The sequence below is a fragment of the Ornithorhynchus anatinus genome, chromosome 5 (genome assembly GCF_004115215.2).
Source record: "Ornithorhynchus anatinus isolate Pmale09 chromosome 5, mOrnAna1.pri.v4, whole genome shotgun sequence".
NCBI lineage: Eukaryota > Metazoa > Chordata > Mammalia > Monotremata > Ornithorhynchidae > Ornithorhynchus > Ornithorhynchus anatinus.
The window spans coordinates 100,351,777-100,376,250 of NC_041732.1; the positions used below are offsets into that span (position 1 = coordinate 100,351,777).

At 45.8% G+C, this 24,474-nt stretch overlaps 1 protein-coding gene across 2 annotated transcripts in view; it reads left to right on the forward strand.

Annotated features, from left to right (window-relative positions):
- Positions 1–24,474, forward strand: part of MYOM1 (myomesin 1) — a 201,767-nt gene that overhangs the window by 80,873 nt on the left and 96,420 nt on the right. For both annotated transcript variants that reach the window (XM_029066099.1, XM_029066100.1), the window contains exons 10-13: positions 5,436–5,597; positions 14,526–14,667; positions 18,434–18,633; positions 20,592–20,648. In XM_029066099.1, coding sequence (XP_028921932.1) covers positions 5,436–5,597; positions 14,526–14,667; positions 18,434–18,633; positions 20,592–20,648 — 561 coding nt within the window. The remainder of the gene's footprint in view (positions 1–5,435; positions 5,598–14,525; positions 14,668–18,433; positions 18,634–20,591; positions 20,649–24,474) is intronic.

The window sequence follows — 24,474 nt, forward strand, 5'->3', positions numbered from 1 at the left end:
TTCTTTATTTTGATGCTATCGATGCCTGCCTACTTGTTTTGTTTTGTTGTCTGGCTCCCCCACTTCTAGACTTTTGCGATCTGAAGACATCGCTATGGACAGCGGGGGAAAAGAACTCGTTGGGGAAAAAAAATTGTGTATCTTCCTTGTGCTCTTCAACGATTTAATTCGATTTGATACGCTCCTTTTCCCCAAGGCCTTAGTTATCGGTTACAAGAGCCCAATTCATAAATCCTCGAACCATGGGGGGGTGAGGCTTTGGAATATATTAATTAATTAATCATAGTGTAATTTACATATATTAGAGGGAGAACAGAGGTATTGTGTTCTTCAAGGGCACTAAGGGGTCTTCATTGTGGTGTTGGCAAAATTCCTTCTGACTACATTCTGGTTCATTCAATTCAATCGTATTTATTGAGCATTTACTGTGTGCAGAACCATTCTGATCCTCCTTGACCTCTCTGCTGCCTTTGACACTGTCGACCATCCCCTCCTCCTCCATACCTTATCTCACCTTGGCTTCACGGACTCTGTCCTCTCCTGGTTCTCCTCTTACCTCTCTGGCCGATCATTCTCGGTCTCCTACGCTGGAGCCTCCTCCCCCTCCCATCCTTTAACTGTTGGAGTTCCTCAAGGGTCAGTTCTTGGCCCTCTTCTGTTCTCCATTTACACTCACTCCCTCGGTGAACTCATCCGCTCTCACGGCTTTGACTACCATCTCTACGCAGATGACACGCAGATCTACATCTCCGCCCCTGTCCTCTCCCCCTCCCTTCAGGCTCGCATCTCCTCCTGCCTCCGGGACGTCTCCACCTGGATGTCGGCCCGCCACCTAAAACTCAACATGAGCGAGACTGAGCTCCTCATCTTCCCTCCCAAGCCCGGTCCGCTCCCAGACTTCTCCATCACCGTGGATGGCACGACCATCCTTCCCGTCCCGCAGGCCCGCAATCTCGGTGTCATCCTTGACTCGTCCCTCTCGTTCACCCCACACATCCTATCCGTTACCGAGACCTGCCGGTTTCACCTCTACGATATCGCCAAGATCCGCCCTTTCCTCTCCACCCAAACGGCTACCTTACTGTTACGGGCTCTCGTTATATCCCGGCTAGACTACCGTGTCAGCCTTCTCTCTGACCTCCCTTCCTCCTCTCTCGCCCCACTCCGGTCTATTCTTCACTCCGCTGCCCGGCTCATCTTCCTGCAGAAACGATCTGGGCATGTCACTCCCCTTCTTAAACAACTCCAGTGGTCGCCTATCGACCTCCGCTCCAAACAAAAACTCCTCACTCTAGGCTTCGAGGCTCTCCGTCACCTTGCCCCTTCCTACCTCTCCTCCCTTCTCTCTTTCTACCACCCACCCCGCACGCTCCGCTCCTCTGCCGCCCACCTCCTCGCCGTCCCTCGGTCTCGCCTATCCCGCCGTCGACCCCTGGGTCACGTCCTCCCGCGGTCCCGGAACGCCCTCCCTCCTCACCTCCGCCAAACTGATTCTCTTTCCCTCTTCAAAACCTTACTTAAAAATCACCTCCTCCAAGAGGCCTTCCCAGACTGAGCTCCTCTTCCCCCTCTACTCCCTCTGCCATCCCCCCTTTACCTCTCCGCAGCTAAAGCCTCATTTTCCCCTTTTCCCTCTGCTCCTCCACCTCTCCCTTCCCATCCCCACAGCACCGTACTCGTCCGCTCAACTGTATATATTTTCGTTACCCTATTTATTTTGTTAATGAATTGTACATCGCCTCGATTCTATTTAGTTGCCATTGTTTTTACGAGATGTTCTTCCCCTTGACGCTGTTTAGTGCCATTGTTCTTGTCTGTCCGTCTCCCCCGATTAGACTGTAAGCCCGTCAAACGGCAGGGACTGTCTCTATCTGTTGCCGACTTGTTCATCCCAAGCGCTTAGTACAGTGCTCTGCACATAGTAAGCGCTCAATAAATACTATTGAATGAATGAATGAATGCAGAGCACTGTACTGAGCACTTAGGAGAGGAAAAAGGAACAATCAACTGACATATTCCCAGTCCACAACAAGCTTAAGTGACCCAAAAGGCCAGCATCAAAGAATGTTACAGCCCACATTACATTTTGGAAAAACAAAGAAAAATCATTTTTCTATTATAGTTCCCCACAGCTAGGCTTCTGATTCCCACTACATTCTTAATGTGTTCTCTCACTGCCAGTGTCATAAAGTCTGAATGCTGGAAAAAGCAACATTTTCACTCTTCCAAATCCTTATCTAATAAATGATTAAAAGATCCGGTCCCACCCAGACACATAAAAATGGTCACTTAGTTTATTTCACTGAAGGAAAGCCTGTTCTGTGAAATAAGAATTGTGTCCTTGGTCAGAGCTTCATTCACTAAAGTTTTGCCTTTGCATAGAATGGTCATAAAAAAGACAGCCAACCCCATGGAGGTGAAGCTTGGTGACAGTAACCCAGCTGAGAGAATGTAATAATATTAATCAATTGATCAATCAATCAATCACACTAATTGAGCACTCTCTGGGTGCAGATCAATTAGTCAACTGTATTTACTGAGCGCTTACTGTGTGTAGAGCACTGTACTAACTGTTTGGGAGAGTACATTATGGGAAGCAGCGTGGCTCCGTGGAAAGAGCATGGGCTTGGGAGTCAGAGGTCATGGGTTCGAATCCCGGCTCTGTCACTTGGCAGCTGTGTGACCTTGGGCAAGTCACTTAACTTCTCTGTACCTCAGTTTCCTCATCTGTAAAATGTGGATTAAGACTGTGAGCCTCACGTGGGACAACCTGATTACCCTGTGTCTACCCCAGCACTTAGAACAGTGCTCTGCACATAGTAAGCGCTTAACAAATACCAACATTATTATTACATTATAACAGTATCACAGACAAATTCCCTCCCCACAACAAGCTTACGGTCTAGAGAGGGAGATAGACGTTAATAGAAATAAATACAATCTCAGATACATAAGTGCAGTGGAGCTGGGAGCTGGGGAGCAGGGAGCAAGTCAGGGTGTCACAGAAGGGAGTGGGAGAAGAGGAAAGGAGGGCTCAGTCCGGGAAGGCCTCTTGGAGGAGATGTGCTTTTAATAAGGTTTTGAAGGTGGGGAAAGTGATCGTCTGTCGGGTGTGAAGGGGGAGGGCGTCCCAGGACAGAGACAGGATGTGGTTCAGGGGTCGGCGGAGGGATAGAAGAGCTCGAGGAACGTGAGAAGGTCGGTATCAGAGAAGTGAGTGTGCGATCTGGTTGTAATGGATATACAGTGAGGTGAGGTAGGAAGGGGCAAGTGATTGAGGGCTTGAAAGCCGACGGTAAGGAGTTTCTATTTGATTCAGAGTTGGTTGGGCAACCCCTGGAGGTTCCCGAGTAGCTGGGAAACACAGATTGAATGTTTTTCCTAGAAAAATAATCCAGGCAGCTGAGTGAAGTGTGGACTGGAGTGGAGAGAGACAGGAGATAGGGAGGTCAGCAAGGAGGCTGATGAAGTAATCGAGGTGGGAGAGGATAAATGCTTGGGTTAGAGAGGTAGCAGTATGGACGGATTAATGGTTAGTTACGGTATTTGCCTATCACTGTGTTAAGCTCTGGGGTAGGTACACTACAGTGTGGAAGGGAAGGAAAAGAAACTGAGGTCCCCATCTTTGTGCTAATCTTATTGCTCTTCAAATCTTTTGGTCAGTCAGTCATATTTATTAAGCTCTTTCTGTGGGTACAGCACTGTACTAAGCACTTGGGAGAATGCGATAGAACAAAATAACAGACACATTCCCAGCCCACAGCGAGCTTACAATCTAGAGGGGGAAACACAAACTATGTGCTTTTTCCAGTAAGCTCTCAATAAATATATGCATTTATTGAGCATTCACTGTGGGCAGAGCACTGTCCTAAACACTTAGAAGAGAACAATATAACAGACCATTCCCCACTTCAAAGCCCAGTTGAAGGCTCACCTCCTCCAGATGAGGATGCAACTCCAGAACAGACCCGCTCGATCTCAGTTCTACCCACCTTGGGCCATGAGTGAAATGGGCGGCTGCTGACTTCTAGACTGTAAGCTCTGTGTGGTCAGGGAACATGTCTACCAACTCTGTTATGTTGTACTCTCCCAAGGGCTTAATACAGTACTCTGCACACAGTAAACGCTCAAATACGATTGATCAATAGATTGATTACTGGGGTGACGGTTCCAAGGTTCTGGCCACCAGAGAGTCAGGGAACATGTCTCATAAAGAATATATGTGGTCAGTGGCACACAACCTGAACCCTCCTACACCTCCACACCACCGTGCAACACTGTTGGTCCTGTACCACCTCCCATTCATGACTTTGTGTGACTTTGTGTGATGTGTGACTTTGAGCAAGACACTTAGCTTCTTGGTGCCTCAGTTACCTCATCTGTAAAATGGGGATTAAGCAGCGTGGCTCAGTGGAAAGAGCACGGGCTTGGGAGTCAGAGGTCATGAGTTCGAATCCCAGCTCTGCCACTCGTCAGCTGTGTGACTGTGGGCAAGTCACTTCACTTCTCGGTGCCTCAGTCACCTCATCTGTCAAATGGGGATTAACTGTGAGCCCCACGTGGGACGACCCGATTACCCTGTATCTACCCCAGCGCTTAGAACAGTGCTCGGCACATAGTAAGCGCTTAACAAATACCAACATTATTATTCCCAGATGAATCCCCCCTTTTCCTCTGCTCCCCCTCCCCATCACCCCAGCTCACTCCCTTTGGTCTTGCCCCCCCCCAGCACTTATGTATATATTTACATATTTGTATTTCTATTTATTTCTATTAAGGATGTGTATATACATATATAATAATGTTGGTACTTGTTAAGTGCTTACTATGTGCCAAACACTGTTCTAAGCGCTGGGGTAGACACAGGGGAATCAGGTTGTCCCACGTGGGGCTCACAGTCTTAATCCCCATTTTACAGATGAGGTAACTGAGGCACCGAGAAGTTAAGTGACTTGCCCAAAGTCACACAGCTGACAAGTGGCCGAGTAGGGATTCGACCCCATGACCTCTGACTCCAAAGCCCGTGCTCTTTCCACTGAGCCACGCTGCTTCTCAGGATAAATAAAATCCTATTTATTGATATCTATGCTACTGATGCCTATTTACTTGTTCTGATGCCTGTCTCCCTCCTTCTAGACTGTGAGCCCGTTGTGGGCAGGGATAGTCTCTGTTGCTGAATTGTACATTCCAAGCACTCAGTACAGTGCTGCTCAATAAATACGATTGAATGAGTGAATGAATGCCCACAATGAGCTGGGAATACAGAAGTTATGTGTTTTTTCCAGAGAAGGTCATACACTCCACACCAAAAGGATTTAGCCAGGTGAATTCCAAAGCTGGCTGAAATCCCCGAAAGGCCCTTTGGGTGACAGCGTGACTCAGGATGACGAAAGAAAGAAACCCGCCACTCATCGCCTTTCTTTTCCGAATTCTAGGAACGCTCATCTCGCCATCCAAATGGGTCCAGACTCTCTGGAGTGGGGACCGAGCCTCGCTGACCTTTTCTCATCTGAACAAGGAGGACGAGGGTCTGTACACGCTGAGGGTGCAGATGGGAGAGTACTACGAACAGTACAGCGCTTACGTCTTTGTGCGAGGTAAAGTTAAGCATGCGGACGCGCTTGACCAGAAACACCCATGCCCCTGGAGGACGGTGTCCAACAGCCTCGATTTGCATATCCCCCAAACCCCGGGAGGACGGTGTCCAACAGCCTCCGGTGGAGTCTATCGTCGGGAATGGCGATAATAATAATAATGATGATGATGATAATGGTATTTGTTAAGCACTTACTATGTGTGAGGCACTGTACTAAGTGCTGCGGTGGGTATAAGCAAATCGGGTTGGTCCCATGTGGGGCTCACAGTCTCAATCCCCATTTTCCAGAGGAGGGAACTGAGGCCCAGAGAAGTGAAGTGACTTCCCCAAGGTCACATAGCAGGCAAATGGCAGAGCAGAAATTATTATTATGGTATTTGTTAAACGTTTACTATGTGCCAAGCACTGTTCTAAGCACTAGGGTAGATGCAAGGTAAATCAGGTTGTCCCATGTGGGATTCACAGTCTTAACCCCCATTTTACAGATGAGGGAAGTGAGTCCCAGAGAAGTGAAGTGACTTGCCCAAGGTCACAGAGCAGACAAGTGGCAGAGTGGGGATTAGAACCCACATCCTCTGACTCTCAAGCCAGTGCTCTTTCCACTAAGCCACGCCTCTTCTCTAATTAGCCTTGACCTTCTGACTCCCAGACCCGACCTCTATCCACTACACCAAGCTACTCTGGGGTTCAGTCCTGAGGCTTTGAGACCAAGGAACCGCACGGAGGAATCGACTGTATTTGTTCATTCACTCAATCGTATTTATTGATTGCTTACTGTGTGCAGAGCACTGTACTAAATGCTTGAGACAGAACAATATAACCTTAAACATTCCCTGCCCACAACAAGCTTACAGTATATAAGGAGAGCTAAAGAGGGAGATTGGAGTGACAGAGGGTTTGCACAGCATCATTTGCACTCTCTCCTCCCTGCCAGTCCGGTTCCCACCGAGGCACAGAGTGCGATGAGTAAGTAGACGGACAGGGGTGCCACGCACTGTGTAGAGCACGATAGGGTTTTGGGTGTTTCAGTCCAAGACTCATTCACAGTCACAGTGAGCACAGTTTAGTGTCGTTATTGTTCTGTAGCAACGGAACTTGAAAGGCAGCTTTGGTAATAATAATAATAATAATGTTAGTATTTGTTAAGCGCTTACTACGTGCAGAGCACTGTTCTAAGCGCTGGGGTAGATACAGGGGAATGAGGTTGTCCCACGTGAGGCTCCCAGTCTTCATCCCCATTTTCCAGATGAGGGAACTGAGGCCCAGAGAAGTGAAGTGATTTGCCCACAGTCACACAGCTGCCAAGTGGCAGAGTCGGAATTCGAAGCCATGACCTCTGACTCCCAAGCCCGTGCTCTTTCCACTGAGCCACGCTGCTTCTCTAAGATGGTAGAAGCTGTAGTCTCATTTGGCCGCTTCGACCAGTTATTATTTCAGGTGGACGCCTTAAAGTATCGTCAGAAAACTTCCCCCATGAGGCACGGCTTCAATGGACAGGATCGGGACTGATCCCCGGGTCTCCTGATTCCCTGAGCAGGACTTTTTCCCTCCAGTCAATCACATTTGTTCATAATGATAATGATAATTATGGAACTTGTTAAGTGTCTACTATGAGCCAAGCACTGTTCTAAGCATGGGATTAGATACAAAATAATCAGGTTGGACACAGTCCCTGTCCCACATGGGGCCTATATTCTTAACCCCATTTTACAGATGAAGTAACTGTGGCCCAGAGAAGTGAAGTGACTTGCCCAAGGTCACACAGGAAACGTGGCAGAGCCGGGATTAGAACCCAGCCCCTTCTGACTCCCAAACCCAGGCTCTATCCACTAAGCCCCGCTGTGAGCACTTACTAAGCAGCATGGGGTAGTGGATAGAGCACAGACCTGGGTGTCAAAAGATGCTGGGCTCTAATCCCTGCTCGGCCACTTGTCTCCTCTGTGATCTTGGGCAAGTCACTTCACTTCTCTTAGAGAAGCAGCGTGGCGGGAGTCAGAGGTCATGGGTTTGAATCCCGCCTCTGCCACTTGTCAGCTGTGTGACTGTGGGCAAGTCACTTCACTTCTCTGGGCCTCAGTGACCTCATCTGGAAAATGGGGATGAAGACTGTGAGCATCACGTGGGACAACCTGATGACCCTGTATCTCCCCCAGCGCTTAGAACAGTGCTCTGCACATAGTAAGCGCTTAACAAATACCAACATTATTATTATTATTCTCTGTGTCTCAGTTGCCTCATCTGTAAAACGGTGATTGAGACACATCTCCTCCTGCCTTCAGGACAGTCGATTACAGTCGATTAGACCGTAAGCCCGTAAAACGGCAGGGACTGTCTCTATCTGTTGCCGACTTGTTCATTCAATAAATATTATTGAATGAATGACATCCCTATATGGATGTCCTCCCGCCACCTCCAACTCAACATATCCAAGACAGAGCTCCTTATCTTCCCTCCCAAACCCTGCCCTCTCCTGAACTTTCCCATCACTGTAGAAGGCACAACCATCCTTCCCATCTCACATGCCATACTTCCCATCTCACATCTCATACTTCCCAATCTCACATGCCCATAGCCTTGGTGTCATCCTTCACTCCGCTCTCTCATTTAACCAACAATCCGTCGCCAAATCCTATCGGTCTCACTTTCCCAGCGTCACCACCATCCACCCTTTCCTCTCCATCCAAACTGCTACCACATTAATAATAATGTTGGCATTTGGTAAGCGCTTACTATGTGCAGAGCACTGTTCTAAGCACTGGGGTAGATACAGGGTAATCGGGTTGTCCCACGTGAGGCTCACAGTCTTAATCGCCATTTTACAGATGAGGGAACTGAGGCACCGAGAAGTGAAGTGACTTGTCCCCAGTCACACAGCTGACAAGTGGCAGAGCCAGGATTCGAACCCATGACCTCTGACTCCCAAGCCCAGGCTCTTTCCACTGAGCCACGCCGCTCACTCATTCTAGCCCAGATGGATTACTGCGTCGATCTCCTTTCTGACCTCCCAACATCCTGCCTCTCCCAACTAAAGTCCATACTTCACAAGCAGCATGGCTCAGTGGAAAGAGCACGGGCTTTGGAGTTAGAGGTCATGGGTTTGAATTCCGGATCTGCTACTTCTCAGCTGTGTGACTGTGGGCAAGTCACTTAACTTCTCTGTGCCTCAGTTACCTCATCTGTAAAATGGGGATTAAGACTGTGAGCCTCACGTGGGACAACCTGATTCCCCTGTGTCTACCCCAGCGCTTAGAACAGTGCTCTGCACATAGTAAGCGCTTAACAAATACCAACATTATTATCTTTCTACCAAAACGTTCTGGGCATGTCACCCCATTTGTCAAAAACCTCCAGTGGTTGCCTATCAACCTTCACATCAAGTAAAAACTCCTCACTCTTGGCTTCAAAGCTGTCCATCCCCTTGCCCCCTCCTACCTCACCTCCCTTCTCTCCTTCTCGAGCCCAGGCCGCACACTCTGCTCCTCTGGTGCTGCTAACCTTGTCTCTGGGCCTCCATCTCGCCTGTCTCGCTGCCGACCCCTGGCCCATGTCCTGCCTCTGACCTGGAACACTCTCCCTCCTCAAATCCAACAGACAATCACACTTCCCCCCTTCAAAGCCCTACTGAAAGTGCACTTCCTCCCAGAGGCCTTCCCAGACGAATCCCCACTTTTCCTCAGGTCCCCCTCCTTTCCACCTCACCACGACTCGCTCCCTTTGGTCTCCTCCCCCTCCCCACCCTACAGCACTTATAAAAGTAGATATCTATAATTCCATTTATTTATATAGATGCCTGTTTACTTGTATTGATGTCTGTCTCCCCCCTCTAGACTATGAGCCCACTGTGGCAGGGATTGTCTCTCTTTATTGCTGTAGTGTACTTTCCAAGTGGTTAGTACAGTCTCTGCACACAGTAAGAGCTCAATACGAATGAATTAATGAATTAATGAATGAATGAATGTGAACCCCACATAGAACAGGGACTGTTTTCAACCCAATTTGATTGTATCCACTCCAGCGCTTAGTACAGAGCCTGGCACATAGTAAGTGCTTAACAAATACCTCAATTATCATTATTATATGTGCAGAGCACTGTACAATACCACAGAATTAGCAGACATGTTCCCTGCCTATAACGAGCTTCTACTTGTTTTATTTTGTTGTCTGTCTCCCCCTTTTCGACTGTGAGCCCGTTGCTGGGTAGGGATTGTCTCTACCTGTTGCCGAATTGTACATTCCAAGCGCTTAGTACGGTGCTCTGCAGACGGTAAGGGCTCACTCAATATGAAAGAAGGCTTTTCATGGCTTTTAAAGAGCCCTTTAAGAATGCTGTTGGATGAAGCCTACAGAACAAATGGCTAAAGGCAGCTCTTTAGTGATGAAGGCTTCTCAGTACCCTCCCATCACATTCCGGGATGGGGCACAAAGCCCTTGAATAACACTGCCCCAGAGGCAGAAGATTGATCTCCATTCTGTCTGTGCTGGGCCTGGGCTAGCCTTTTGTCTATCTAAGCCTGTGGGGAATTGCTAAACTCTGAGGAGGATGAAGAAAATCTGTTTAGAATAACTGCGGTGAATGCACAATGGGCTATGTCTCAAAGTTGGTCGCTTTCTAAGGCCCCACCTCCCAGCCTGAAGCCATTTGGAGGTCTTGTTCTTTTTGTATGTAGTTGTCTTCTCTGAGGCAGGAACGGATCCGGATCCTGCTAAAAGCTTCCTCTGTCCATTTACCTCATTCCGGAAACACGCTCATGGACGTGTCTTGCTCTGTGGATCCGTTTTTGGAGCTTTCATATTTGTTTTTCATGGATAAGCAACCAATTTGGAATTCTTCCAGGGAGAAGCCTCTTTGGACCTATTAATAATAAAGTAATAAAATTACTTCAGCTATTTCTAGCTGAAGTAATTTTAGAAGGTCTCTCTCTGCCTAATCGTCGAATAGACATGCTGTTTGGTTCATTCAATCGTATTTATTGAGCACTTTCTGTGTGCAGAGCACTGTACTAAGCCCTCGGGAGAGTTCAATATAATGTTAAACAGACACATTGCCTGTCCTCAACAAGCTATAGTCTAGAGGTTCTTTGTGCCCCCAAAGTAAGGGGATTTAGAATTGGGCAGGGAACCAGTCTACCAACTCTCCCAAGCTCTTAGAACAGTGCTCTGCACACAGTAAGCACTCAATAAATACCATTGATTGATTGATAAAAATAACTGGAGTCACTGCCCTGGGGACATGAGCAACTCAAGTGCACTTATAATAATAATTATGTTATTTGTTAAGCGCTTACTATGTGCAGAGCACTGTTCTAAGAGCTGGACAGGGTAGTCAAATTGTCCCATGTGGGGCTCACATTTTTTAATCCCATTTTTACAGATGAGGTAAATGAGGCACAGCAAAGTTAAGTGACTTGCCCAAGGTCACACAGCAGACAAGTGGCGGAGGTGGGTTTAGAACTCACAACCTCTGACTCCCAAGCCCGTGCTCTTTCCACTAAGCCACGCTGCTTCTCTAACACTGCAGCATGTGTGATGGGAAGTACCATTCCTCCTTTGTCAATAATCTATGGGAATCACTGAGTGCTTACTGTGTGTGCAGAGCACTCATTCATTCATTCAATTGTATTTATTGAGCGCTTACTATGTACACTGCCCTAAACCCCTAGGAGAGTACAATAAAACAGAGTTGGTAGATGCCATCCCTCTCCACGGGGAGCTTCCAGTCTACAAATAGAGATTGTCTCTCTTTATTGCCAAATTGTACTTTCCAGGCTCTTAATCCAGTGCTCTGCACACAGTAAGCACTCAATAAATACTACTAAATTGAATGAATGAATGAATATAGGTTCCAACTGAGAAAATCACCTGATAATCAATCGTAGTTATTGAGCGCTTAGTGTATGCAGAGCACTGGACTAAATTCTTGGGAAAGTACAATTTAACAGAGTAGGTAGACACATTCTCTGCCCACAAGGAATTCACAGTTTAAAGAAGTCAAAAGTCATCTCATTAGCAGTGTGGCATGGTGAACAACCAGAAGGTGGACAGTGACAGAGTCAGAGGTCATGTGTTCTGATCTCCGCTTCGCCACTTGTCTGTTGTGTGGCCTTGGGCCAGTCACTTCACTTCTCTGGGCCTCAGTTACCTCATCTGTAAAATGGGGATTAAGACTGTGAGCCCCATGGGGGACAGAGCAGTGTTCGACCTGATTTGCTTGTATCCACCCCATTGCTTAGCATAGTGCCTGGAACGTAGTAAGCGCTTAAAAAATAACTTCCCCAAGAGGTGGCTGGTTTGGGCTGAGCATTGAGAAAATTCTACTCTTAGACATGTCAAAGGGATACTTAATACACTCATTCTCTGTGGGAAGCAGCATGGCCTAGTGGATAGAACCCAGGCCTGGGAGTAAGAAGGTCATGGGTTCTAATCCCAGCTCTGCCACTTGTCTCCTATGGGACCTTGGGCAAGTCACTTCACTTATCTGGGCCTCAGTTCCCTCGTCTGTAAAATAATAATAATGATGGTATTTGTTAAGTGCTTCCTATGTGCTAAGCACTATTCTAACTGCTGGGGTAGATTCAAGGTCATCAGGTGTCTCATGTGGGGTTCACAGTCTCAATCCCCATTTTACAGATGAGGGAACTGAGGAACAGAGAAGTTAAATGACTTGCCCAAGCTCACACAGTTGAGAAGTGGCAGAGCTGGGATTAGAACCCAGGACCTCTGACTCTCAAGCCCAGGCTCTTTCCACTAAGCCACATTGAGGATTGAGACTGTGAGCCCCATGTGGGTTGGGGACTATGTCCAACCCCATTTGCTTGTATCCACCCCAGCACTTAGTACAGTACCTTAGTACAGTACCTGGAGAAGCAGCGTGGCTCAGTGGAAAGAGCACGGGCTTTGGAGTCAGGGCTCGTGAGTTCGAATCCCAGCTCTGCCACTTGTCGGCTGTGTGACTGTGGGCAAGTCACTTAACTTCTCCGTGCCTCAGTTCCCTCATCTGTAAAATGGGGATGAAGACTGTGAGCCCCACGTGGGACAACCTGATTCCCCTATGTCTACCCCAGTGCTTAGAACAGTGCTCGGCACATAGTAAGCGCTTAACAAATACCAACACTACTACCTAGCACATAGTATGCACTTAACAAATACTGTAATTATTAATTCACCACCCCAGATCATCACGCTGAATTTTCCAATGTTTCCTTAATACACGGATTTGATATCTCTAATGCTGTTGCCTCATTAATAGCCACGTGACATGAAGACAGTTAAATTCCACTCTACTAATGGCATTCAGGCCTCCTGTACAAGCTCCCCTCTAGAATGTAAGCTCACTGTGGGCAGGGAACGTGTCTACCAACACTGATATATTGTGCTTTCCCAAGCATTTAGTACAGTGCTCTGTACACACTAAGGGTGATGATTGATTGACGGATTGATTCGTGCTTCCAAATGTTTATACCACCTTAGCCATCTGCTTCTAACATGAAAGCTGGAGAAATATTGCTAGAAATGTCCATTCCCAGCACAATTCATGACACTCCAATGAACTTGAGGATCGGAACGATATATATATCGTTTATACCCTTTCTCAGGTCCTCACAATACTGATGTGCTGAGTTTAGTAAAAGAAAATATTTGGTTGGCCAAGATGGTCATTTTTTTCCCCTTGAGACTGTAGCTCCTTCAGGCCTCAACTCCTCTCCCTTCAAGTTAGTAACTGAGAAAGCAACTGGACAGATGCCCAGAGAAAATAAGGAAGTGATTTGTTACTTCCCAGAGAAACAATACAGCGCTTTATCAGAAATGTTTCACTTAACCCTTTGGGAGGGTCACCAAGTATTTGTTTTCATTCCTTATCTCCCCTTCTGAAAACAAATCTTGTCCAGCCCCTTAGTCTAGGCAGAATGAAATAACAAGAATTGTGGTCTTTATTAAGGGCTTGCTATGTGCCAAGCACTGTTCTAAGCACTGGGGTAGATACAAGGTAATCAGTCAGACACAGTCCCTATCCCACATGGGGCTCACAGTCTTAATTCCCGTTGTACAGACGGGGGAACTGAGGCACAGAGAAATTAAGTGACTTGTCCAAGGTCACCCAGCAGACACGTGGCGGAGCCAGGATTAGAAGCCACGTCCTCTGACTTCCAGAGCACAGGCCACACTGATTCTCTTGGCACTGGGATAGATACAAGATAATCAGGTTTAACACAGTTCCTGCCCCACATGGACCTCGCAGTCTATGTAGGAGGGAGTAAGATGTAATCCCCATTTTACAGATGAGGAAACTGAGAAGTGAAATGACTGGGCCAAGGTCACAGAGTAGGCAAGTGGCAGAGGCGGAATTAGAACCCAGCTCCTTCTGACTTCCAGACCTGTGATCTTTCCAATAGGCCATGCTGCTCTTTCCTTAGTGGAGTCAGAATATGCCCAAATTAACTCTTCTGCCATAAGGATCTTGTTTCATAAGCAATGGCAACTCTCTGTGTGGACAAGCTGAATTCTGCAAATCATCAGACAAGGAAAGCTCAGATAAAGCTTTCGCAGCAAAATTCCTTCCTAATCAGGCAACAGCCATAGGAGTCAAAGGAATGTTATTTTTCTTTATTTTGCATAATGGAAGTGTGTAACACTGGGGTGGTTGAGTACCCGAGTTGAGAAGTACAGTTGCCCAGTTGTACTTTCCAAGCGCTTAGTCCAGTGCTCTGCTCACAGTAAGCGCTCAGTAAATATGATTGAATGAATGAATGAAAGTTCTGTTCATATGAACACCCAAAATTAAGAGGAGGATTTTTAAGTGGTGGCGTGGCTTAGAGTACAGACGTTGCGGTAAATCTGTGGTTGGATTAGGGAATGAGCCAGAACGGAAAAAACCAAAAAATTCTAAAAGGCCCAAAGGGATTTGACTGAACCTCTGTCCCCAACTTCACAGACGCTGAGGCGGATGTAGCAGGAGCCCCGGCTGCCCCGCTGGATGTGGTGTGCTTGGATAGCAACAAAGACTATATCATCATTTCCTGGAAACAGCCGGCAGTGGACGGAGGCAGCCCCATTCTCGGTTATTTCATCGACAAGTCAGTGTTCGGTCAACGCCTAGCTAAGGGACTCTCGACTGTTATTTTTCTTTATGGTATTGGTTAAACGCTCATTGTGTGCCGCACATAAGCACCTAAGCGCTGCAATAGATACGAGGTAACTGAAGCCCAGAGAAATGATTTGCCCAAGGTCACAGAGCAGACCAGTGGAGGAGCAGAGATTGGAACCTAGGTTCTAGGCCCCTGCTTTATCCACTAGGCCATGCTGCCTTTCTCCGATTTTCATTTGATGAAAGTGGAATATTTTCCCCTTGGGACTTTTATTCATAATAAGAATGGTATTCTTTAAGTACTTATTATGTGCCAAGCACTGTAGCAGGTGCTGGTAGATATGAGATCATCGGGCCCCACATAATAATAATAATAATAATAATAATGATGATGGTATTTGTTAAGCACTTACTATGTGCCAGGCATTGGGCACTGGGGTGGATACAAGCAAATCGAGTTGGACATAGTCGCTGTCCCACATAGGGCTGTCAGTCTCAATTCCCATTTTACGGATGAGGTCACAGAGGCCCAGAGAAGTGAAGTGACTTGCCCAAGGTCCCACAGCAGACAAGTGGCAGTGTCAGGATTAGAACCCATGACCTTTGACTCCCAGGTCCGTGTTCTATCTACTACACCATGCTGCTTCTCCAAGTAGGAGGCAGAACATGTATTAAATCTCCCATTTGCAGATGAGGGAACTGAGGCACAGAGAAGCGAAGTGAATTGCACAAGGTCATACAATAGATGAGTGACAGAGTGGGATTAGAACCCAAGTCCTGGGATTCGCAGGCCAGTACTCTTTCCACTAGACCACACAGCTTCAAAGGCGGCTTCACTGACCAGTAACTCAGTCTGCCGCTGCATATGAACATATGCATATGAACATATGGACATATGAAGCCTGTGGATTTGGAAGCCCAGTTGAGGCCATTTTTGAAATGAAATTTCTAACATTTCATAATAATATTAGTAAAATTGGGTTCTAATCCCAGGGAGCATCGCTTCTTTTGAAATGTGGACTGCCCGAAAAACAAACAAGTGGATTTTGGAGCAAACTTAGCCACAGGGGTCTTTGGAAGACCAAAATCACTCAATTTAGATTAGCATAATTTGGACACATCAGGAGAACTAATGCTCTGGAGAGGACACTAATGCTAGGAAAAGTCCAGGGAAAACGTGGATGATGCAGACCAGCAGGTAGATGGGCAGAGATCATAACAACGATATTGGGAGAACCATTAGAAAGGTTATGGATTATGGCAGAAGACAGGACATTCTAGAGAAAATACATCCACAGAGTCGCTATGAAAAGGAAACGACTCAACGGCACTGGATAATAATAATAAATCCCAGCTCTGCCACTTGTCTGCTGTGTGACCTTGGGCAAGTCACTTCACTTCTCTGGGCCTCAATTTCCTCATCTGTAAAATGAGGATTAAACCTGGGACCCCCATGTGGGACAGGGACTGTGTCCAACTGATTTGCTTGTATCCTTCCCAGAACTTCACACAGTAAGCACTTAACAAATTCTGTGATTATTATTATTGTATTTGGGGTATTTTAAAAAATGCTAGCTATCAATCAGTCAGTGCTATTCACTGAGCACTTTACTATGTGCAGAGGACTGTACTGAGTGCTTGGGAAAGCACAATACACTAGAATTGGTAGATATAATCCCTGCCCACCAGGAGCTTACTATGTGTCCAACACTGTGCCAAGCACCTTGCAGATCTTAGAAGTAGAGACAGACTAAGCAGATCATAAATATAATTCATAGTTTCTCCCCAGTGACAATGTATTCATTATTTAAATCCACTGAGTTTTATTCATAGTTTTATTCATAATGCAATGCAGGGTAACCATTTGCTAAGAAAAGTTGACATTTCCATTTGATTCATCTTAAGCAGTTTAAGGTTATTGAATCTGATTAATGTAGACAGTCAATCTGTTTAAGTGAGTCCCAGGGGAAAAGAAAAACCAATATTTTTTTTTTTCAGAAATGCAAAGAGGAGAAAGGGAGAGGGGATGTTGGGACCTAAATTATTCAGATAGTTGCCTCGTTCGCCATTACTGTGACTTTTAAATTTTGGAGTCTGGAGCCACTAGTGGTAATGGTGAATGTCAGCCCATTGAATATACACTGATGGTCATCAGGGATTTTATTTATTGCAGTGTTTATGCATAGGAAGTGCTTAATAAATAGAAGCAGTGTGATCTAATGGACAAGAATAGACTTGGAAGTCAAAAGGAACTGGGTTCTAATCCCTGTTCCGCCACTTGTCTGCTGGTGTGAGCTTGGGTGAGTCACTTAACTTCTCTGTGCCTCAGTTCCCTCATCTGTACAAAAGGGATTAAGCCTGTGCGGCCCATGTGAGACAGGGACTGTGTCCAACCCAATTTGCTCATATCCACCCCAGTGCTTAGCACAGCGCAACTCCTTAACAAATACCAGTTATCTTCTTTTTATGGTATTTGTTAAGCACTTATTACAAGCCAGGCACTGTACTAAGCTGTGGGGTAGAGAGACAAGGGTGGACATAGTCCACTTCCCACATGGGGCTCAGTCTTAATCCTCAATTTACAGGTGAGGTAACTAAGACCCAGAGAATTGAAGTGACTTACCCAAGGCCAAACAGCAGACAAGTGGCGGAGCCGGAATTAGAAGCCGGGTCCTTCTGACTCCCAGGCTCTTGCTCTTTCCGCTAGGCCACAGTGTTTGTCTTTTCTTCTTCCTATTTTCACAATTATCATCATCATGTCACCTGAGTGCTTGTTGTGGTGCAATGGCCATCGGTTATACATGCTAATGAAAATCCTCAAGCTTTTTTCCTCAGCTTGTCTGAAAAGAAGGCGGGCAGCTGGGAGGGATTTAGTGTCACCATTTACTTAAACCCAATGTACCCACACCTCTCTCATCAGATGGATTTCTATGTGTGTTGACTGTGCTATATGAAGCTAGACTGTAAACAAAACTGTGAGCTCGTTTCAGGCAGAGAACTTGTCTGCCAATTCTGGGGTAGTCTCTCAAATGCTCTGCATTCATTCATTCAATTGTATTATTGAGCGCTTACTGGGTCCAGAGCGCTGTACTAAATGCTTGCCACAGATAGAGACAATCCCTACCCAACAACAGGCTCACAGTCTAGAAGGGAGAGACAGACAACAAAACAAGTAGAGAGGCACCGATAGTATCAAAATAGATAAATTTAATTATAATAATAATAATATTGGTATTTGTTAAGCACTTACTATGTGCAGAGCACTGTTCTAAGCGCTGGGGGAGATACAGAGTAATCAGGTCGTCCCACATGAGGCTCACAGTTAATCCCCATTTTACAGATGGGGTAATTGAGGCACAGAGAGGTTAAGAGATAAATTATAAATACACATTAATAAAATAAATAGAATAATAAATGTGTACACATATACACAAGTGCTGTGGGGTGAGGAAGGAGACCAGAGGGAGGAGGAGCAGAGGAAAAGGGGGGTTCAGTCTGGGAAGGCCTCCTGGGGGAGGTGAGCTCTCAGTAGGGCTTTGAAGGGGAAAAGAGAGCTAGTTTGGCGAATGTGAGGTGGGAGGGCATTTCAGGTTGCACATTGTAAGGGCTCAGTAAATACCACTGATGGATTGTTTGACGCTCCTGGTCAGGTCACTGAGATTAAACCAGCGTTCGCACACAGCTGCTTAGAACTAGGTTTGAGCTAGGACTGACCTTTGCCACCGTCTCCAATGCTTTTATCTCATTCCCCTCAGGTGTGAGGTGGGTACTTCCACCTGGTCTCAGTGCAACGATACTCCGGTTAAGTTCGCTCGTTTCCCAGTCACTGGATTAATCGAGGGGCGTTCTTACATATTCCGAGTCCGCGCCGTGAACAAGACGGGAATAAGCAGACCCTCTCGGGTCTCCGAGCCCGTGGCTGCCCTAGATCCTGCCGATAGATCCAGACTGAAAAGTAAGCACGGGTTTATCATCTTTCCGCAGATTGAATTAGTCAGCGCTTGGGTTGATGCGTTTGGGAATTTCTCAACCCTTCCACTAGAAGGAGGTCAGCAGACACATGATTTATTACCAACCCTGCCCCCCCACATGTGGTTTTTTTTTTTAATATCATTGTTTTCTATTGCAAAATCTGTCCTCGAGGTTATGTCTAGCTTCCATTCTTTCAATTTTTGCTTTGTTAATTTGGATGCCAAGCTGTGTGCTCACTGCAAAAGGAACAGGAAGAGGTGGGAGAGTGATTTGTTCACTCCACTAGCAGGTTCCAAGAATGATTTCATTCTTTTCAGTACCTTAAAGTGCCCTTATACCTGTTTAAAGTCAGTCTGGATAGTTACATCTTGGATGATTTGATACTCCATCTGAAATTTTGATACTCAGAGTCCAAAATGTTTCATTTATAGCCCCAAAGCCCAGTGTCTGATTCTTGGATTGTGAATTAATCCCTAAATTGTAAAGCAGCCTTAGGCTCCAAAAGTAGGACAGCATAAAGCTGCAAACCAAGCTTCAATTCAAAAGTTATTACAGTGGACCAATGTACTTTAAAAAGCAATCTACCTTATTTACTGAGTACCTACTGTGTGCAGAGCACACTGTACTGAGCCCTTGTACCTTGAAAGTCAGTTACAGTTTGTGCATTAATTCTGCAATTAGGGTTGCCGGAGAGGACTTATCCACAGGCAAGTTGCTCGGGTCCGTTCGACTCTCTAGGCAGAATTTCCATCCTTAACTATCTCTTCCTCTTCACTAATCCCTCTCCCCAATTCCTCACTAATAGGATTCCCATTCCTTTACCAGTCTCAGCTTCCCAAATCTTCAAAAGGCCTGTTCCAGCTTTCCCCCAAAACACGTGCATGGAAAGGATTTAGAAAAGAGTGTTTCTAAATAAACATATGCTCCATGGGCTCACAGAAATGCATTCATCGACATAATCTGTTTTCATTTACTTATGCCCCCTGGCATGCATTGCTTTCCTTTGTAGGAGAAGTTCTAAGAATTTCTTAATAGATACATTTGCTCCAAGTTCTATTGCAGGATCAGTTTTTTACTCATCCCCTTCTCTCTCACCATCACTTGACTTGATTTTGAACAGAAAAAAGTAATTTTAATTATTATACTCATTGAAATGCTTACTGTGTGCTAGGCACTGTACTAAGCGCTAGGGTAGATACAAGATAATCAGGCTGAACACCATCTCTGTCCCACTTGGGCCTTGTAATCTAATCAACCAATCAATCTGTAAACTCAGCTGGGACAGGAAATGGGTCTGCTAATTCTGTTGGATTGTACTCTCCCAAGCATTTAGTACAGTGCTGTGCACATAGTAAGAGCTCAATGAATATCATTGAGTGAGAGCTTACTGTGTGCACAGCCCCATACTAAGTGCTTGGGAAAGTACATGTAGGCAGGTGTAGGTTTTAATCCACTTTACAAATGTGGAATCTGAGGCACTGAGCACTGAAGTGACTTGCCCAAGGTCATACAGCAGGCATGTGGCAGAGTCAGGATTAGAACCTAGCTCCTCTGACTCCCAGCCCCATTCTCTTTCAATTAGACCCGTCTGCCACATTTATTCTGGGAGGAATCTGATCCCATTAAATACAACATTTGTAAAGGCCACGCTCTAATTCAATCAATTCAAAGACATTAATATCAATGAATAGATAAATTCTAGATATATACTTATGTGTTTGGGGGACGGGAGGGAGGATGAATGAAGGTGTAAGTCAGAGTGGGCGGAAGGGAGTGGGAGACGAGGAGAGGAGGGTTTAGTCAGCGAAGGCTAGAACACGTGTGTGTGTGTGTGTGTGTGTGTGTGTGCGCGCGTGTGTGTGAAGAGGAAAAATTGGGAGTATTAGTTGGGGTTTGATATTTCCTTTAAGTCCTTAACAAACTGCTTTTGTCTTCCTCCAGCTCGTCCTTCCGCTCCTTGGACCGGGCAGATCATTGTGACAGAAGAGGAACCAGCAGGTATAGGCTGCTGCTTCCAAACACATAGACGGGGAACATATTCACCCTTTTTAGACTGTAAACCCATCCTGGGCAGGGAATGTTTCTGTTTTTTGTTCCGTTGTCCTCTCCCAAGCATTCAGTCCAGTGCTCTGCTCACAGTAAGCACTCGATAAATATAATTGACTGACTGCAGCTACGTTATTTGCTGCGAAGAGTCTTTAAGGGTTTGTGTGTCAATCCATTGTTTTCGTTGAGCACTTACTGTGTGCAGAACACTGTAAAATAAGCGCTTAGTACAGTGCCTGGCACATAGTAAGCACTTAACAAATGCCATAATTATTATTATAAACACTTGGGAGAGGACAGTTAACAATGTCACAGGCTTGGTAGACATGTTCTCTGACCACAGAGAGCTTATAGACCGTCAATTATCATTCGATCCATCAATAGTATTTATTGAGTGCTTACTTTGTGCAAAGATTTAAGAAGCATTTTGGAGAGTACAATAAGGTGAGCAGACATGATGCCCACCCTCAAAGAGCTTACCCTCAAAGAGTAGGATTGTTTTTTGTTGTTGCATTTTTTATGGTATCTATTAAGTGATTACTATGCTCCAGGAACTGTACCAAGCACTGGGGTAGATACAGGGTAATCAGGTTGGACACATTCCATGTCCCACACAGGGCTCACAGTCTAAGTCCCCTTTTTACAGATGAGGTAACTGTGGCCCAGAGAAGTGAAATGACTTGCCCAAGGTCACTTAGCAGGCAAGTGGCGGAGCTGAGGTTAGAACCGGGGTTATTTCGGAGACTTCAGAGGAAGTCAAATCAATTAATCAATTGTATTTATTGAGCTCTTACTGTGAGCAGGGCACTGTATTAAGCTTAATACAATCACGCATCCTATCCAATCTGGTTTTCCACATCAGCCTCCTTGCTGACCTCCCAGCCGCCTGTCTTTCCCCACTCCGGGCCATACTTTACTCTGTTACCTGGACCATTTTTCTACAAAAAAAATTCTAGACATATTATCCTGATCCTGAAAAATCTCCAGTGGTTGCCCACCCACCCCTGCATCAAACAAAAACTTCTCACCATTGGCTTTAAAGGCCTCCACCACCTTGCCCACTCCTACCTCACCTCACTATTTTCCTTCTACAACCCAGCCAGCACACTTCGCTCCTCTGGTGCTAACCTTCTCCTTCTGCCTCTATCTTGCCTGTCTTGCCGCCGACCCCTGCCCACGTCCTGTCTCCTGGAACGCCCTCCCTCTTATAATCCAACAGATAACCACTTCCCCCTGCTTTAAAGCCTTACCGAAGGACCATCTCCTCAAGAGGCCTTCCCAGACTAAGCCCCATTTTTCTCATCTCCCCTTCCCTTCTGTGTTGCCCTGACCTGCTCCCTTTGCTCTTCCCGCCCCAAAGTGCTTTTGTACATATCTGTAATTTTATTTATTTGTATTGATGTCTGTCTCCCCCCTTCTAGACTGTAAGACAATTATGTGCAGGGATTGTCTCTCTTTATTGCTGTATTGTACTTTCCCTGTGCTTAATGCAGTGCTCTGCGCACAAAAAGAGCTCAATAAATGCAACTAAATGAGTGAACAATGTAGCAGACATATTTCCACAATGGGTCTAAAGTCTAGAGGGGGAAGCTAAATGTAGAACTGTGTTCGGATACCTTAAAGTTCTGTCAACAGTTCTAGGATATCAGATCTCCAAATCCTTCTAGCCCAACCGAAGAAAGATCGGTGATGAGGCAACCATCTTATAAAGTTAGTCCAATTTTAAGGGCGATGAGATTGAAAGAAAGTAGTCAAAAACCCAACAAAGTCGGGCTGTAGACAAGTGAGGGTTTTCATAAAAATGGAAAAGAGGATTCTATCTCTTTAGGCTACCGATTTTCCGCAATCTGGATGTTTGAGGTCAATCTGCAAGGCTGCGTTAAATAAGCAAACACAACTGTGGAAGCGTAACTGGTGCTCTTTAAGAATCAAAGAGAAGGATGGCTGGGCTGTTCTGCTGAAGTCCAGCCCGAAGGCAAAGTATTAGATTAGTTAACCTTCTGAGGTTTCTTTCATCACCAGGTTCCCATCATTCCACACTCTGAAAGATTTTTAACTTGTTTAAACCTGCTGGCTATGACTGGACAAGGCTCAGAAAGGTTTTCATTTTATTTAGGTTTAAACCTCTGCGGTTGGAGGAAGGAAGGTAGAAAAGCCTGAGCAACGGCTCATCAGTCAATCAATCAGTGATATTTACCGAGCGCTTATTGTGTGCAGTGCACTGCTCTAAGCGCTTGGGAGAGTACAGTATAATGGATTTGGCAGGCACGTTTCATGCCGACAGCAAGCTTAAGGTCCAGAGGGGGAGACGGATGACTGTGGGCAAATCACTCCTCTGCGCCTCAGTTACTTCATCTGTAAAATTGGGGTTAAAACTATGAGCCCCACGTGGGGCAGCCTGATCACCTTGTATCCCCCTGGTGCTTAGAACAGTGCTTTGCACATAGTAAGTGCTTAACAAATACCATCATCATTATTATATTACAATAAATTGCAAATATCAATCAGTGGTATCTGCTGAGCTTTTACCTTGTGTAGAGTACTGTACTAAGCGCTTGGAAGAGTATAATATATTGGAGTTGGTAGACATATTTCCTGCCCACAGTGAGTTCACAGTCTAGTCTACAGTTCATGTTTGCGTCTCTACTGGACAGAGATCTTAAGGGTTGATAATAATAGTAATAATAATAATTGTGGTGTTTGTTAATGCTTACTACATGCCAGACACTGTACTAAGCACTGGGATAGATACAAGCAAATTGTATCACACATAGTCCCCGTCCCATATGGGGCTCACAATTTTAATCCCCATTTAACAGATAAGGCACAGAGAAGTTAAGTGACTTGTCCAAGGTCACAGGGCAGACAATTGGGGAGTCGGAACTGGAATTCTGGGCTCTTTCCACTAGGCCGTGCTGCTTCTCAGGCGCACTATGTTAAAAATGAGAATGAGGCTAGAGAAGCAGCGTGGCTCAGTGGAAAGAGCCTGGGTTTCGGAGTCAGAGGTCATGGGTTCGACTCCTGGATCTGCCACTTGTCAGCTCTGTCACTGTGGGTAAGTCACTTAACTTCTCTGTGCCTCAATTACCCCATCTGTAAAATGGGGATTAACTGTGAGCCTCACATGGGACAACCTGATTACCCTGTATCTACCCCAGCGCTTAGAACAGTGCTGTGCACATAGTAAGAGCTTAACAAATACCAACATTATTAAGCATAGCAGTTTGTGTGGTTTTATACTAGACAGTCTGGTTTTTACATTTCCTGACTCCCACTGCTACTGCTAAGGCACCAGACCACATTGTGTCCAGCATTTTGATTTTAAATGGTATTTAAGTGCTTACTATATGTCAAGCATTGTTTTAAGCACTGGGATAGATACAAGTTAATTAGGTTGGGCACAGTTCCCGTCCAGCACTGGGCTCACAGTCTTAAGGTCCCATTTTACAGAGGAGGTGACTGAGGCCCAGAGAAGTGAAGTAATAATAATAATAATGTTGGTATTGGTTAAGCGCTTACAATGTGCAAAGCACTGTTCTAAGCACTGGGGTAGTACAAGGTAATTAGGGTGTCCCACAAAGGGCTCACAGACTTCATCCCCATTTTACAGATGAGGGAACTGAGGCCCAGAGAAGTTAAGTGACTTGCCCAAAGTCACACAGATGACAAGTGGCGGAGTCAGGATTAGAACCCATGACCTCTGACTCCCAAGCCCATGCTCTTTCCACTGAGCAACGCTGCTTCTCAAAGTGACTTTCATTCATTCAATCATATTTAT